We start from the raw sequence: 17896 nt of genomic DNA, 5'->3' as shown, positions 1-17896 counted from the left end.
TAATCATAGAGTTGGAGAACAGATTAGTGGTTGCCAGGGGCTTTCGAAGGAGAGCAGTGGCATGTCTTTAAGTAAGCAGCACTCGGAGTGGCCAGAGTGTAGTCAAGTATCTTGACGGTGTTGGTTATAGAAAGTTATACATGTTATTAAGCTACACACACACACACACATATGCATGTACAACTGGTGAAACCTGAACTAGCTCCTAGGACTGTACCCATTTCAGTTTCCCGGTTTTGATGCTGTGCGATAGAAATACAAGATATTAAATCAGAAGAGACTAGATGAAGGGTAAATAGGGGCCTCCATGCATATGTTTCATACCTTCCTGTGGATCTAAAATTAGTTCAAAAATTAAAATTTAATAAATAAATTGAGCAGCTACTATGCCTCGAGCACTTTGAACATATTTTCTTTCCACTAAAATACACAAGTAAAAACTTTTCCCATGGGCTAGCTCTGCTGTGATACTATTTTCACCACTGCTGAGAGAAAGAAAAGAGAGGAACAAACAATGGCATAATTCACAGGAACAAGAATTATCTGAATAATTCTTAATGAATATTCCCGAATAACAAATATATTTTGCATGGCCCTTAATTATCCTTTATAACAGATTCCAACTATGTGCACTGTGTGGAGACAAAAGGCCAAAATGAGCAAATATGTTCTTAATTCTTCAAATAACCATATTCGTCTCCCAAGGGCTCAGTATACTTCCATTTCTCCTAAACCTGAACACTTCAATTTCTCCACCTCAAATGTCCCAAATACCAAACCTACAGCTATCTGCCAAAATCAAACAACAAAGGCAGAGACTGAATACCTTGAAGAGGGAAACAGGAGTATGTACATTTCAACGTTCTCTACTTTCCTTTCTGAGCATAAAGCATTCCTTTTTATCTACTGGTTAATGAGACTAAATATTACTTCCATTTCATCCTGAAGACAAAAAATGTGACAAATTAAAATAAATAATTTCAACAAAAATAAAATGTAAATCTGATAAAAGATTAAAACTTCTGATTTTACACCAAGAGCAAATGATAAGAATAGGCATAAAATAAAAAAAATTTAAAAAAAAAGAATAGGCATAAAAGAAGTTATTCTGAAGTCCTTGGTTGAACAGCAAGGATGCATGCAATTGAAAAAAGGTCTGTTTAGAGAAAGACTGATAAAAATGACCACATAAGACCTAGAAATGGTTTACCAAAAGTCGTCACTTTGTTTTTGAGTTTTTATATTTTAAACTTCTAAGGTAAAAAATCATTCCACACACCTTTTGTATCATCTCTAGCATAAGATGTGGCCAAGGTACAACTTAACCAGTCTCTGACTCTACAATTCAGACTTACGAAACTGAAATTGTTAATGAATTCAGAGATTAGTGAATGCAAGATAAAAAGGTTCCAGGTCCCTAAATTAAACTTACTAGCTTTTAAATAGCTCAACTGCATACACTTTTTATAAGTATAAACAAATTTAAAAGTCTGAGGTTTTCCTATAAGTCTTTAAACAGTATTTACTATCTTCTGTGAGAAGGGGAAATGTGAAAAATATCCTTCTACATTAATAAGTAAATTTCCTCAGTTTCCTGCAATTTGTTTAATCATATAATTGTCAAATTTTCATTTGACAAACAGGTCCTCTAGAGATTCCTGAATAAAAATATGAAAATGTATTAAAAACAAATAGTTGTTTCACATTCACAAATCAAAAGCAATAATCAAAATCTTCACATTTTAAAAATATTAATAACAATTTTACAAGGAGGGCTTCCAGCATGCGAATGGGGACATAAAATCAACACTTCCCCTTTCTCCTCCCCAAAACTATACAAGGGCAAAAAGAACAGAAAACAAAAATACAAAGCTCATTCTCAGAGCAACCAGGAGATAGCTGAAGCCCAAAGTCACAAACTAAACGGGAAGACTCCCACCTCAAAGCAGTGGAGATCAAACAGGAGTGCACACAGAAGGAAGTGGAGAGAACCCCGCAGCAGTGGATTCAGAGAACCACGCGTGCTTTGCGCATACAGAACAAAACCTACATCTCTGTGCTGCAACATCAGCGGCAGGAGCGCCCCTTTATCCAATTTTGTTTTCAGAAGAAATGAAAGAAGGGGATTTCTCATTCACTAAGTGAAAATAAAAAAAGCAAGCCATAATGGCAGAGAACAGCCTTATTCCTGCGGCAGTTGGAAAGAAGAGAGAACTTGGATTCTGAAAGAGCCCAGGACTGAATAATCCAGGTAGTTGGAAAGAAGTAAAGGCTAACTGGGCTCCAACTCAACAGTTAGGTCTCAACAGCGCTCTGGCCCTCCTTCTTACACAAACATTCTAAAACGAACTGGCCCAAGAAAAGCAGCTCTACATGAAAGAATGGGTAATCAAAGAAAATCAAAGCCCCAGATTCTGTGCTAAGATAATAAGAAAAAGGAAGGCAGGAAGAGCAAAAATGGCACAGCAACCACTGCCATGAGAGGAAAACACAAAAAAAGAAGTGAACGCTTGAGGCTCAAGTGGCAACACAAAGGGAAGTGACCAGCAGAGTTCAGGAAAAATAAATAAAACAAAGGCAAAACCAAAAAGAAGACGAAAGAGACACTGCTGAACACACTAAAAAAAAATAAAAATGAAAACAGCAGACAAAAAGAAAAGGAAAACAGGAGTTTCAGAGGCTTTAAGAAAAAATGGTAACTATGGTAGACAGGCAAAAGAGTTATAAGAATAATCAAACCCCTGAAGAACACCATATTAACAGAAGAAATATTTAAAGACATAATTCAGACTTCCCTCAATACAGCAATCTGTCCTGAAATACTGTCCAAGTTAAAAACACTCAAAATGGAAGTAACAGACTAAAAACTTCTTTTTTAAATGGAGAACTGAAGTGGTAGAGCCAGTAAGGAAATTCCTCAGAGGCTAAAACCCAAGGCATGAGGCCAAAGAGAAAGACAAACCAGGAAGCCCCCCAAGGTCATAAGCCAACCTCACCGGCTTGAGGGCTTGGTTCTAACAGTCATGAGAAACACACAAGGAGAGAAGATGCCAGTTCTAAGCTACTTTATAAAATAAACAAAATCTCAGCAAAAATGCCAACAGGGTATTTTGGAAATAGACAAGCTGATTTTGAAGTAATGCAGAAAATGGTTAAAATAAAGAGCAAAGGATTTATTCATTAAAAGCACGTATGATTTGTCCTCCGCAACACTGTTCAGGATGCGAGACATCATAATTTACCAGCAACGTCATCTGACGAGTCTTCATCGTGAGGTATGGGAGGCCTTTTACTTCTCTTTGCTTTCTCAGGGGAAGCTTTGGATGGCTCTTTCACCCGCATCTGTTATTTACTGAAAAGATTGGGAGTTGGGGGGAAATACACATTAATCCTCAAAATTAAAAACTGTATTATTTTACTTAATGCATATTAAAATGGAAGTGACTTCAAGTTTAATGAGCCTCATAAATTAACAGAGGAGAAACAGGGGACCATCAGCTGAAACTAAAGAAATCTTTATTATATCAGCACACAAATGCCACATTACATCTGACTTTAACCAACAGTTCCCTCCATGTATGATGTCCAGGTGAATTAAAAAAAAATAAACTTTATGCCGCTTCTGACTCCTGTGCTTGCCTCACCCTTTCTCTTGTTTCACCAGCTGGGAAACAGTGGGAGCTGGAAAAGCCACAACAAACCAGGGATGGATGCCAAGTGCCACACACAGAAAGTACGGCCACCCTTTCTGCACTGTACTTTCGACCCAGTGGACTAGAGAGAGAGAAATACATTTCCAACTTTTTAAGCTCTTGCCTTTTTTGTGTGTTTTTTCCCCATTTTTTAATTATGAAAATTTTAAAACTTTCACGTAAGTTGAAACAATAGTATAATGAACACCACAGACTATAGCGTCCACATCTGGAACATTTTGCCACATCTGTTTTATCTAAATATCAATGTGCATACAGACATACCTACACATGTATGTGTGTACATCTGTTTTTGCTGAACTATTTAGAAGTTGCAGACAACATATACTCCTTAAGGAGATTCTCCTATACAGTCACATCATTATCATTTCTAAGAAAATTAAGAGTAATTCCCTAATATCCTAACTTATCATATTCTAATTTCTTCAGCTAACCTAAAACGTCTGCTTTTTTGAATAAGGATTCAATTGGTTATGTCAGTGTCTTCTAATCGACAGCTGTTCTTCCCACAAGAAATGGAGAATAGTGTTTCACCTCCCTAAGACCCTGACTTTTTTAAGAGATCAGGACAGTGCATATGAGTCACACTGGAGAGCCTCTCAAAGTGTGGATTTTGATTCAAGTCTAGCACAGGACCTGAGACTCTGCCGGTCTAAAAAGCTCCCAACAGTAAGCCACTGCTGGGGTCCACAGACTACACTTTCAACAGCAAAGTTGTATAATGTCTCACACAGAATTTATTTTTTTGTTCATGCTGTTATTTACCTCTAAATATATTTTTAAGAAGTCTCTTATGTTTCATAAAAATTCAAAGTTAACTCTAAAGGTTTTAGATAGAAGTTAATGCATTTTTTAAAAACCACTATATCTCTGGTAGCTCAGCTGGAAAAGAATCTGTCTGCAGTGCAAGAGACCCCAGTTCGATTCCTGGGTCTGGAAGTTCCCCTGGCGAAGGGAGAGGCTACACACTCCAGTATTCATGGGTTTCCCTGGTGGCTCAGACGGTAAAGAATCCACCTGCAATGCTAGAGACCTGGGTTCAATCCCTGGATTGGGAAGATCCCCCGCAGGAGGGCACAGCAACCCACTCCAGTATTCTTGCCTGGAGAACCCCAAGGACAGAGCGAGTCTGGAGGGCTACAGTCCATGGGGGTCACAAAGAGTCGGATACGACTGAGCAACTCAGCACACACATATCCTAAATCCTACCTAATATCACGCTGCTACCTGCCTAAGCTAGACTATAATTTTTGTGGTTATTTATATGCTTTTATTGATCAAGGTGGAACAATCACTCAATTCAATAATAAATTCTGAATCCTGAGTTAGTTGTACCAAGTTCCACATAAGGAAGCTTTTGAGTTTACCATTTTAAAAGCCATTTTCTTAGGCCCAAGGGTCATCACTAACGAACAACACTGTAATAAATTAACACCTTCAAGGTTACAGAGATGCAGAAGGCCTCTCAGTTTCTGACCACTTCATTTCTTCCTGCCTTCACCCTCCAGACTACTTCATTCACTTATGGCTACATTTTGACCTCACAAAATCACTAATTCAAGTATTCCATTCTCTGATGACAACTTCACATTCTGCCAGCTTGCTGACCAGCCACTCCTATTCTCTTCTAGTGCCCAGATTGAGAAGAGGTTGCATCTCAACAAGCCCCTCCATGATCACTGTAGCAGGGAAGGGAGAAAGAGAAGCAGAAAATCTAGTGCTGGTTCTTCAAGCTTTACTTGCAAATGGTGCGAGTCTGCTTATGTTTTACGGGCCAAAGCAAGTCATATGGCCACATTTAATTTCAAACAGACATGATCGGGGAAAGAGAGCGGTGAGGGTAAGGGGAGGTGTACAAAGAGTACAACCTTATCATGCAGCCAGCAAGAACAGATTTGTGAACACAGCCTAATGACTGCTATGTCACCCCCCCTAACAATCTCAATCCTAGATGAGCCAATTAACCACGTTCTCCATGACAGTATCCAAAGAGGCTAGAGAAAAAGCCTTGCAAGAAAGGCGACTGGGTCCACTAAATTAACAACCACAACTGCACACAGATCAAGACATCCCATTATCTACTACAACTTCTGGTCAACTTATTACACAGCAATCTGAAATTGTTTTCACTCTCCCAATCTCCAACTCTTCCTCTCCCTACTCTTTCAAATATCATCTGGTCTTCTACTTTACTGAGAGAAAGGACACAAAAGAGATTGCAAATCAGGTATTTCCACCCTTAAACTTACACACTTACCATTGTAACTATTGTTAGAACTATTGTAACTTGATGTCCTGAAAAAGAGATGGGCATAACTAAGGGAATCCAAGAAATATGGTCCATAAGAAACTGGTCATATTTTTACACCCCCCGCATAGGTAAACTTGAAACATCCATGGTGGCTCAGATGGTAAAGAATGTACCTGCAACTTAAGAGACCCAGGTTTAATCCCTGGGTGGGGAAGATCTCCTGGGGAAGGAAATGGCAACCCACTCCAGCATTTTTGCCTGGAGAATCCCACAGACAGAGAAGTGTGGCAGACTACTGTCCTTGGGATCACAGAGTCAGGCATGACTGAGCAACTAACATGAGCACACACAGGTAAACTCTCGATAAAGACAAGCATTAATACATAGCCAAGCCTGGAAGAAGAACCAAAAGAATCAGATACTTAACTTAGACTCTATAAAAGACCTATGCCTTTTCTCAAAAACACTGACTCAAATGTGGCAATGTAGTCAATTTCCAGTGATTTTTCTGACACATGCAATATGTCTAAACATAAGAGTCATTTTGGACAGTAACCTACTACTTAGCAGTCACTCATCTGTATAGCTTTCTTTTTCAATTCCCCTTCGAGTAGAAAGAGACAAAATTAAAGTCCAATTATTACCAAAAAATTCCAATTATTAGAGCTTCACATATTGCATATCATCAATAATGTGTCTGGGGAGTTCTCAGATCACTCTCACATGTGGAGATTTACTGCAAGGACTCAAAAGACCTAGCATATAGTTGTACTCATGGCTAACGTTTATTGCAGCAATGTAGTGTGAACACACAGTCTATCATAATGAAAAAGACACAGGTGAAGTCTAGAGCAATCCAAATGCAGGCTTCCTTACCATTCTGTCCCTCCCAGGAGCGGTCAAACACCCTACATCCTTCCCCCGATAAGTAATGTCTATGCAATGTTTCTGCTCACAGAAGCCCATTACACACTCACAGGTGCAGGATTTTTATGGGGGCTAGTAACTTCTGGATAAACCATGTCCTACAGAATAAACCATATTGTTCCCAGGCAAGCCAAGCAAGGGCTAACCTTGCAAGCAGACCTTTTTAAGGACACCAGTCTCAGGCCTGCTATGTTAAGTCTTTTCAGCACAAATAAATTATGGCCATTTTTCTCAGGTGGTTTCCTAATAAAACTTTCCAGCTTCCAACTTCTGCATTACCCTAATATCTGTCCATAATGTAGGATGTGCAACTAAACTGTTTATGTTTTTTCTTAAGGCCATGCATGTAGAAGCCCATATTCTCAAGAAAGAAAAAAAAAAAATTATTTTCCTACTCTTGGGCCATTACTTTCTGCGAGGGTGCAAGGGGAGGGAAGAAAGGGACAAAAATTCTCCTTTCAGAGGTTCAAAAGGATACCAGGCTCAAAAAGATGACCAGAACTTACTTTTTCGTGCATCACACTCGGTTCTAAGCACTTCAGTGATTTTAACCCACTTCATTCTCCCAACCACCAACCACTTTATGAGGCAGGTTACTATTATTTCCCCCATTTTACACTTAAAGACACCAGGAGTTAGGTGACTTGCAGAAGCCAGGAGCCAATAAGTGGTGGATGGCGATCTGGACCCAGGCAGTCCATCTCCAGGGTTCCTAATACTACACGACGCTGCCAGAAGCCCTTGGTAAGACACGCTTTCTCTGGTCTCTAACAAAAACATCCCAAATTCCCGAAGAGAAAATGCGCCGCGAGGCTGAACGCGGAAGGGCGGCCGGAAGGTTGCTGGGTCGCCGCGCCTCTAGGTCAAGGTGAGGCGGCCCCTCTCCCGTCCCGCCTCCCCGGCTCCTCCCGCTGCCGCCCCGACACCCTGCCGGCTCCGCCACTCTCACATGGCCCTCGGTGACCGCCTGGGGCCCCCAAGGACCGAGAAAGGGGCGGGGGGAGAGTTCTCTCCCAAGTCCGTCAGGCCACAAGGGGCGAGGGTTACGTAAACGAAGATGGAAAAACTGAAGCGACCCAGCACCGAACCCCCAACTCACCCTGCCAGGCCGAGCGGCCGCGTCTACAACCCCATGAGACTGCGCCTGCGCCTGCGCAGCCGCCCCCTCCCGCCGGCAGGGGCGGGGCCTCGTGTGCCCGCCCCACGCCCGGACGAGTTGGGACCGCCCCTCGCCTGGCGGCTTGCCCGGAGTTGGGAGTGGACACCACGCTCTGCTGGCCGCTGTCGCACCTGCTTCCCCTGCTTATGCAGGAGTAAGTAGACCCCAGCTAATCTCCGGGTAACGTAAATAGATTCCTAACTGGGTCCCGATAGGGCTTGGAGTTTGCCCACCTCCCGTGTTCTCGGAGTCGGGTTTAAGTCCCACTTGTTGCTGCCCAGACTTCCCTCCGTCACACTCTTCCGTGCTGTTAAGTCGCATCTGATATCATACGTTTTCTTACTTTTTTTCATTATTGTTGCTTTACCTGCCGTTCTCTCTTCTTTATTTGAAAATTTCCTGACCTATACCTAAACCTCTTTGAAGCTCGATTATTCAGTGTTTTGCACTTTGCATATGTCTAGTAAAAGTAGTTGGTTGAAAACTATTTTGTTTGAATGATATACCAAACATCCACTCTAGTTATGGGTAAATGCTAAGAGACACTGAGGTGGCTCAGTGGTAAAGAGTCTGCCTGCTCAGTAAAGGAGATACTGCTTCTATCCCTGATCAAAGAAGATCCCACGTGCCACAGAGCAACTAAGCACCTTGGCCACAACTATTGAACCTGTGCTACTGAACCGGGAGCAGCTTGAACCAGAAGCCCATGTGCCCTAGAGCCCCTGCTTGGCAGCAAGAGACGACACCTCAATAAGAAACCCACTAACCGCATCTAAAGAGTAGTCCTGGCTCGCTTCAAATAGAGAAAAGCCCACAGCAACAAAGACTCAGCACAGCCAAAATTAAAAATAAAGTGCACTATAATCAAAGGGGTTTTTAAAATATATCATATACTGGAATCCAGTTTACCAGGAAAAAAAGGAGGGGATGAATCAGAATATGGAATTTTAAGTTCTCTCTCATAAAAAGAAACTTAGGAATTATGCAAATCATGATTCAATACTTAAATTTTTCTTGAAAATGACAAATTTCCAAAGTTATCTTGATTTCCAGCAGATGTACCCAAATCTCCAGAGATTGCAATCTCCATTTCAAAATTTACATGAGTTAAGGGAAATTGTCTAACAGTTTTTGTTTCTGATGTTCTTCAAATTATTTATCTTTTCAGTTAAAGTAAAATTTACTATTTGATGGATGCTCCAAAGGAAGGAAATTATTTTTAAATAATACCTAGTAAGTATATTTTCATTGCTGTTGTCAAGACATTATGACAAAACATCAAACAGAAATATAAATGTGCTTTAGGTCAGCTGTGTATACATTTCAAATAATGTTAAATATCTTAATTTTACCATCATTGTTCTGTCTGGAAATGTATGGAGTACTTTGCTAAGTTATAGGCTAAACATATATTAAGCTTTTATCATGTGTTCTAAAAAGTACATTCTTTATTATACAAGTAATACATGAGAGTTTGGTATAAAGTTCCTCATCTTTTCCGCCTTTCCACATTCCCATTCTCTTCCTCAGAGGTAACATTTCCTCTCCTGTATTTGCTGTTTCTTGTGTATAGTTTCAGGAATTGTCTTTGCACATGATATGCATTTGTACTACATTTTTATATGATTACCATTTGTTAAAAGAGATCATGGTCAGGTTAGATTACGGTCTACCTTCTATTCTACAACTTGATTTTTCTTTTTCACTTGATTATATATTTTGGATTTATCACCATACTAACCTCATTCTTTTTACTGGTTGTTTAAAATTCCAGTGAATGGATGTATCATTTTTTCCCAATCAGCCCCCTGTTGGTGTACATTTTCTCTGAAGACTTGTGCAGGTATTTTCAATAAATGATTAGCAATGAAAATGCTGCATCAAAACAAATTTTGATAGAAACTCTTGAAAAAATGTTGCATGAAAGGCAATAGATTTCCTAATTCTTCATTGAATTGTCTAAAATGTGGGGGCTTGATGTGAATTTAGAAAGAAATGGAAAAAGTGCTGAGTCTCTTAAAAATCCCCTAGTTTCCAGTTGTCTTTCACCTGCATTGTGGCAAAAAATAGAATGAGTTGTTTGAGAATGAATGATTCATATCAACTCAGCACTAGTAGACCTTTCCCAGAAAAGTTACATGATTTCCCTCCCTTGCATCCTACTTTAAGCCTTACTTCCTTCCCTCACACTAACTCTGAAGGAAGAACTTGGGACATTTATTCAAGGAGCAATGATCGGTACTTCTGTTTGACAAAATCTTTTTGCTCTATGCCTCTTAAGTAAACTAAGTTTGGCACTGTGCTGGTTACAGAAGGACAAATTCATCTCTTCAGGAAAAAAAAGCCTACAGAAAAATTTTTCTCAAATAAGTAGTCATGAACACTTGAAAAAGAATTGTTTAGTAATATATGTTCTTGCAGAAGTATAAATTAGATTAAATGTGACTCTTTGAAGTCAAGTACATTGTTTTCATATTTGTGTCCATTCCACTTGTGGTTTATGATGGGGATGCTACAGAGAGTACTTGAATCTACAGTATTTAATGACATCTTAGTTCAAAGTCAATCCACAAGGTAGATTACACAGAGACTATAGTTAAACTCTGAATGACTTGGAAAAAACATAATTGTAAGTGATGTCATTGGTATAGAAATCTGAAGTGGTTTTATTAATTATTAAAATGTTAAAACTGAATAATTTAAAAGTACACCCTTCATGAAATTATTCATTGGACTCATACTTTAATAATGCCAGTTGGAAACTTATTTTTAAAATTTTCACTGTGAATCAATTTGCAGTTAATATGGCTTTCATTATCCTTGGGAAACAAAATTGAGAATAAATTAAAAATAAGGTAATAAACCAAGTTGAGAGTAAATTAAAAACAAGGTAATAAGAAACTTTATCCAACAGGCTTAATATGCTCTCCCCACAACCACATACAATGTGTTCTAATTCCAAGAACCTATAAATATGTTAGCTTACACGGCAAAAGGATTTTGCACATATGATTAAGATTATCCCAGTGGTCTCACTGTAATCACAAAATTCCTTATGAAAGAGAAGCAAAAAGGTTAGAAGAGGAGAAGTGGATGTGACAACACAAGCAGAGATCAGTCAGAGAGAGATCTGAAGATGACAAACTGCTGGCTTTGAAGATGGAGAAAGGGAAAAATAGCCAAGGAATTCAGGCAACCTTCAGTAGATGTAAAAGTTAAGTACAGAAATTCTCCCCTGTAGCGTTCAGAAGGACCACAGGCTTGCTGACAGCTTTATTTTCACCAAGTGACTTCTGACCTACAAAACCATACATAATAAAATTGTGTTTAGTCAATAAATTTGTGATAACTGTTACATTAGCAATTGCAAACTCACACACTTAGTTCAGTTCAGTCGCTCAGTGGTGTCCTCCTCTTTGCCATCCCAGGGACCGCAGCACACCGGGCTTCCCTGGCCATCACCAACTCCCAGAGCTTGTGCAAACGCATGTCCATCAAGTCGGTGATGCCATCCAACCATCCAACACATTCATGTTATCATCAAATACAGTCAACTATCATCATGAGTGAGGAAAAGATGAGATTATCTTAATACTGACATCAGTTGAATCAGTTATGGGAGTTAAGAGCGATTCTTAGCAAAGTGTCCATGTATTAAAGTTTGCTTTAATCCAATACATAAGAATTCTGTTTTGAAGTACACCGGAGGAATTTCTTACTTCATACCTTTAAATATTGACTTCTTTATATTTTCTTTTCACTTTTAAACTTTGCCTCTCCTTAAAAAAATAATTAAAATTAAAAAAAAAAAAAAAAACCCATACCTCAGTTTCTTCCCAACCCTCAGTTTCTTTCCCATTAATATTTTAAGTTTTAAAGCAGGGCACATCTCTGTTCGCGATTACTCCTAGCGGCACTTCCGGGTTCGGCCAGCGCCTAGCTGGAGGGCGCTCGAGAGCCCGGCACCGCTCGCCGCGCGGCCGGAAGTGAAGGAGCAGGAGAACGAAGTAGTTAGCAGCGATGGTGCTGCAGCGCTTGCTGCCCTGGAGTACTTGCCGGACGATCTTCGGGTCTGCGGAGGCTGCGCTCTGGGGTGAGCTCAGTGGTCCCCGGGAAAAGGAAGGACGCCTAACCGCGGGCCCCTGGGAAAGGATAGCGTTCGTGACAGTGCTTCTTTAAGGCTTACAGTTCAAAGTCAGACCCAGTACACTTGGCCCCTGGGAATGTAACACCCCCTTACAGCCCTTGTTCCTTCAGATTCCGGGCTACCGGGGCCTGGGATTGCTCTCGGCAGACGCAGAGAGAGGGGTAAACATGACTTCAGGGGGCTCTCGTGTGAACAGTTAGAAAGGTATGGTGCTTGACTGAGCAATGAAGGTCAATTCGCGACTCAGGGAAATGAGCCGAGTGGCCAATTCCTGCCCGGGAGAGTCGCAATAAGAAGCCCAGTCTTGCGAGTTTTGCTTGTGACCCACTAGAGAGCAGCACTCACGGGTTGATGAAACCTAGGTATTATTAGCACGTTCGGCCTGTAATAGTAACACAACTGGCCAAACAGAAGCCAGAGAAGCGAAAGTGGTTAGTGCAGGAGGTGGTCTAGAACTCAGAGCAGACCTCCTGTCCCTTCTCTCTTGCTTAATATGCTGCCTCTCCTTTAGCAACAACTTTTGTGGATAAAGATACAGGGGCTCCAGCGTAACACTTCCCCGCCCGTTATTCCCTTGTAACTCTTGGTACAGCCTATGTAGTTGAAAATGTGTCGTCCATACAAATTATGTTATTTGGTTTTACCTTTAGTCCACAATCATTTACGGAGCTCCTAATCTGACAGACATCCTGCTGGGATACAGTTTACTTCACCGGTTGGGGGTGAAAGTGAAAGTCGCTCAGCCCTGTCTGACTCTTTGTGACCCCATGGGTCCATGGAATTCTCCAGGCCAGAATACTGGAGTAGGTAGCCTTTCCCTTCTCCAGGGGATCTTCCCAACGCAGGGATTGAACCTAGGTCTCTGGCATTGCAGGAAAATTCTTTACCGTTTGAGCCACCAGGGAAGCCCATTTGGGGGTAAGACAGGCACAAATAAACCATCACCATACATAACCCAGTCGAGTGAGACTGCATTGGAAAGGACGGAGTTGGAGGTGTTAGAGAAAAGATGCCTGTTTCATTAAAAAAAAAAAAATACTTGTAATACATGATTATATTCATTAAGCAATAAAGCAAAAATTATATTAAAACAAACAATAAAGCACACCCCTTTGAATACTCTCCCCAGATATGAGTATACATAAATAAATGTACGGGCTTCCCAGGTGGCTCAGCAGTAAAAAATCTGCCTGCCAAGCAAGAGATGAGGGTTAAATCCTTGGGTCTGGAAGATCCCCCAGAGTAGGAAATGTTAATCTGGGTATTCTTGCCTGGGAAATCCCATGGACAGAGGAGCCTGGTGGGCTACAGTCAGTGGGGTCACAAGAGTCAGACATGACTTAGCATCTAAATAACAAATCTATGTGTGTGTGTGCACTCAGTTATGCCCAACTTTTCGTGACACCATGGACTGTTAACTCACTAGGCTTCTCTGTCCGTGGAATTTTCTACACAAGAATACTGGAGTAGGTGGCCATTTCCTTCTCCAGGGATCTTCCAAACCCAGGGATCATGTGTCTCTTCCATGTCCTGCATTGGCAGGCAGGTTCTTTACCAGCTGAGCCACTAGGGAATATTTAATATATAATGTGATCTTCTGTGCTTACTTTTCTGTAATTTTTTTTCTCACTTAGGTATTCAGAAGCTTAGGTATTCATGGCAGTACATAAAACTCTCTTAACCACTGCATATGTCCCATAACTATGAATTACCATAAAACTAGTCCCTTATTGATGGATATTTTAGTTTCCAATTTCTTTGCTATTATTAAAAGTTCTTCAATAATTATCATTGTACATGCTTCTTTGTGTATATGTACACCCTTCTTTGTGTATAAGTATTTTCCAGGAATAGATACCTAGAAGTGGAAGTGTTTGATCAAAGGGGAAGTGATGTGACATTTAACATGATTATAAAGGAGGCTTAAAGAGTGCCAGGTAGATGAGAGAGAAAGGTTCTCTTCAGAAGGAACAATGTGCATAAATCATGAAGGAAAGGTGAAAAGAGATTGTGTACCATATAGATTATTTAAACCTCACAGCAACTCTAAGTTAAATAATATTATTTGATTTTACTCTCCCAGAGAGTTTAAGTAATCTGCCTAGGGTCACAGAGCTAAGTGGACAGGCCAGGATTTGAATCTAGATTTATCTGACTCTAAAACCCCTGTTCTTTCCACTATAAAAATGAGACTTTACATAAGAAGTCAAGTCAAAAGATTGACATGGTGAGCTGACTTGAACAATGAGGAAAACCCTTTGACTTACTCTTTCCAGATATTAATAGCAGTATCATTTTGAAGATAGCTATTTTATTCTTTCCAGGTTTGAAGTCAATAAAAAGAAGCTGCCACAATTTTTGTACCGCTATTTGTCAAGATGTCACTTATATGGAACTTAAAAACCTCCTGAAGTCCAAAAAAATTATGTTAATTGATGTTAGAGAGCCATGGGAAATTCATGAGTATGGAAAAATCCCTGGGTCCATTAATATACCATGTAAGTGATGTGTTTTAACCTGATTTGTTAGGAAAACATATATCCAGTAATTGACTGTATCTAAAATTTAATTGAAATTCTTAACATTTTCTTACAGTGGATGATGTAGGTGAAGCTCTACAGATGAACCCAAAAGACTTCAAAGAGAAGTACAAGGAAGTAAAGCCATCCAAATCTGACAATCTAGTGTTTTCTTGTTTAGCTGGAGTGAGAAGCAAGAAGGCTGTGGTCACAGCAATATCTCTGGGCTTTAACAGGTAAGTAGCTTAAGGATAAAAATGGGTTTAGGATATGTATTGCAGTGTTTTGTAGGTATATTTTTATTGGTCTACTGAAGAATTTCATACTTACTATATTAATGGAAGGATAAGTGCAGATTCTTACACACTGACTGTACTTTTCATTCTACAGTCCTTTAAATATGCTTCAAGTGTAAATAGTATGGTGAAAAGTCATTGCACTGCTAAATCTCTAAAGTCATCTTATCTCGAAAGTTCCTCTGAACCTTGTGCTGTAAGGCAGAAAAAATGGTTACAGCACTAATTATTTGATGTATGTTTTTAGTGCTCAACACTATGCTGGAGGATGGAAGGAATGGGCAACCTATGAACTTTCAGAGAAGAAACAAGGAAATTGAATTTTGGAATACAAGCTGACCGTTTCCTTGTGTAAATGCAGCCCAGAATAGTGGAATAAGCAAAAGAATAAAAATGTAGCCCTGGAACTACTGGTTAATGGGAAAGTGATTTTGTATTAGTCAATTATTTTTTGTTGAATCTTTTTCTCACCTATAAATTGGGAATATCACATCCCCCAGCCTACTTCCAAAGGCTAATGAGGATTAAGGTAATATATGTGACTCACCATGGAAACATAAAGGTTTCTAAAATAAAGGGGTTCTAAAAATTAATTTTTAAATATTTTAGTATTGTTCAATAGTATATTCCAAAAGACCTGGTTACTTGTTATTACTTAACCATAATGTGTGACCAGGTGTTCAGCATAGCTTCTATACTCTTCCTCAAAGAGGCTATGAGCTAGACCAGTAGATTACCCAACAGACTTAACCTTAAAGTATCAAGAATCTGGGATGCAGAAAAGTAGGTGAAGTATGAACAATGAAAATATATTAACAATATGCAAAGACTTATGCCACTGTGACCAACATGGTAGTGATACAATTGGTAATTTAAAAAAGTAATATGATCTATAGGGATAGTAACAGTGGTTGCCTCTGTTGAGGATAAGAGATTGAAAAACAAGGAAGATTTCTGGGGTGACGGAAGAGCTCTATATCTTGATTGAGGTGTTGGTACACAGGTATAATCATTTACCAAAACTCACTGAAGTGAACATTTTAAAACTATACACTATCCATAATTATATCTCAATTAAAAATAATGAAAATATTATTAGAAGAAAGTTTAAATACCAATGATTCCCACTAGCATGAGTACATTGCTTTAGAATGTTAAGTCCTGTACTTGTTCATATACTGGTGAGTGGTAAAACAAATTTGTGCTCTCTTCTGTCTCTTCAGACCCATCTATTTTTAGTCTCATTTATATAGTCACTCAGAACATGTAAGGCCTGGCAAGTAAACTTTAAGGACCTGGTTTTTGTCCTAAATGATTTATTAAGCTATTGGAGAATCTGGGGTAGAGATGTGATGTTATCACCTTGAACTTCTATTTCTGACATATCAGTCTAGTTTCTAGCAGAGCAGACTCCCTACAAGAACTAGAAAATATGGAAAATACAGGTAATACACACACACACAGATACACTTTTCAATGTTGGCTCATCCTCCTCAGCTTTCCTTCTCCCCAGATCGTGACTCTTCAAATCCTTGCTGCCTTTAAGCGAATTATATTTATATAAACAAATATTACTAGGGCATATGTATTAAGAAACTGAGGAATTAAGAGCCACAAAGTTCACACAGAAGAAAAACTATAGAGAGTGAACTGCCATTGAAATACTGGACCCAGCAAGGAATAGGTAAATACACCAGGCTTCTAGTTAAAACCCCTACTTCCAGAAGGCAAAACATAGTCAAATAGAAAGGAAATACTACAGAACACAAAATTATCTGTGTATACTTAATATATACTGAATATAAGTTTAACAACAATTATGCAATTAACCTGGGAGGATGATGGGAGTAAAGTCCCAGGGTAGAATGAGTGTGGGGGCAGGGTGGTGGTGGGGTGGATGGGAGTTGGAATGGAGAATAGGAGGTATGTGAGAAAGTAAAATCTTCAATAGTAGGAAGTTGTGATGATATTTACAACTGAAAAAAATTAAAAGAAACTGGAGGGTAAGCAGAGGAGGCAGTAAAGTGTTTAAGAGCCTGGGCCTTGGAGTCCACTGCCCATATTTTAATAAAAATCTAATCCAAGCTTGCCAGGAGAAATATCAATAACTTCAGATATGCAGATGATACCACCCTTACAGCAGAAAGCAAAGAACTAAAGAGCCTCTTGATGAAAGTGAAAGAGGAGAATGAACAACTTGGCTTAAAACTCAACATTCAGAAAACTAAGATCATGGCATCCGGTCCCATTACTTCATGACAAATAGATGGGGAAACAGTAAAAACAGTGACACACTTTTATTTTTTTGGGCTCCAAAATCACTGCAGATGGTGACTGCACCATGAAATTAAAAGATGCTTGCTCCTTGGAAGAAAAGTTATGACCAACCTAGACAGCATAAAAATAACCAGAGACATTACTTTGACAACAAAGGTCCATCTAGTCAAAGCTATGGTTTTTACAGTAGTCATGTATGGATGTGAGAGTTGTATCATAAAGAAAGCTGAGCACCGAAGAATTGATGCTTTTGAACTGTGGTGTTGGAGAAGACTCTTGAGAGTCCCTTGGACTGCAAGGAGATCCACCCAATCCATCCTAAAGGAAATCAGTCCTGAATAGTCATTGGCAGGACTAATTCTGAAGCTGAAACTCCAGTACTTTGGCCCTCTGATGCGAAGAGCTGACTCAGTGGAAAAGACCCTGATGCTGGGAAAGATTGAAGGAGAGAGAAGGGTCGACAGAGGATGAGATGGCTGGATGGCATCACCAACTCAATGGACACGAGTTTGAGTAAACTCCGGGAGTGGCAATGAACAGGGAGGCCTGGCGTGCTGCAGTCCGTGGGGTTGCAGAGTTGGACACGACTGGGCAACTGAACTGAACT

The 17896-nt window shown here is 39.8% G+C and overlaps 2 protein-coding genes across 5 annotated transcripts in view; one reads left to right on the top strand and one right to left on the bottom strand.

The window, feature by feature from the left end:
* The window catches only part of USP45 (ubiquitin specific peptidase 45), a 52459-nt gene extending 44403 nt beyond the window's left edge, over positions 1-8056 (bottom strand). For all 4 annotated transcript variants that reach the window (XM_043890195.1, XM_043890196.1, XM_043890198.1 and 1 more), the window contains exons 1-2: positions 7991-8056; positions 3243-3352 (exon numbers count right to left, since the gene is read on the bottom strand). In XM_043890195.1, the coding sequence (XP_043746130.1) occupies positions 3243-3342 (100 nt within the window). In that variant the 5' untranslated portion in view covers positions 3343-3352; positions 7991-8056. The remainder of the gene's footprint in view (positions 1-3242; positions 3353-7990) is intronic.
* Positions 8057-11992: 3936 nt separating this feature from the next.
* Positions 11993-15437, top strand: TSTD3 (thiosulfate sulfurtransferase like domain containing 3). The gene is made up of 4 exons (XM_043890201.1): positions 11993-12143; positions 14522-14695; positions 14793-14952; positions 15260-15437. The coding sequence occupies exons 1-4, from the start codon at positions 12071-12073 to the stop codon at positions 15330-15332; spliced, it is 480 nt and encodes a 159-aa protein (XP_043746136.1). The 5' UTR covers positions 11993-12070; the 3' UTR covers positions 15333-15437.
* Positions 15438-17896: the final 2459 nt, after the last annotated feature.

The sequence above is a fragment of the Cervus elaphus genome, chromosome 28 (assembly GCF_910594005.1).
Source record: "Cervus elaphus chromosome 28, mCerEla1.1, whole genome shotgun sequence".
In the NCBI taxonomy this organism is placed as follows: Eukaryota; Metazoa; Chordata; class Mammalia; order Artiodactyla; family Cervidae; genus Cervus; species Cervus elaphus.
The sequence above is the reverse complement of the archived record's forward strand: the minus strand, read 5'-3'. Positions and strand labels throughout refer to the sequence as shown.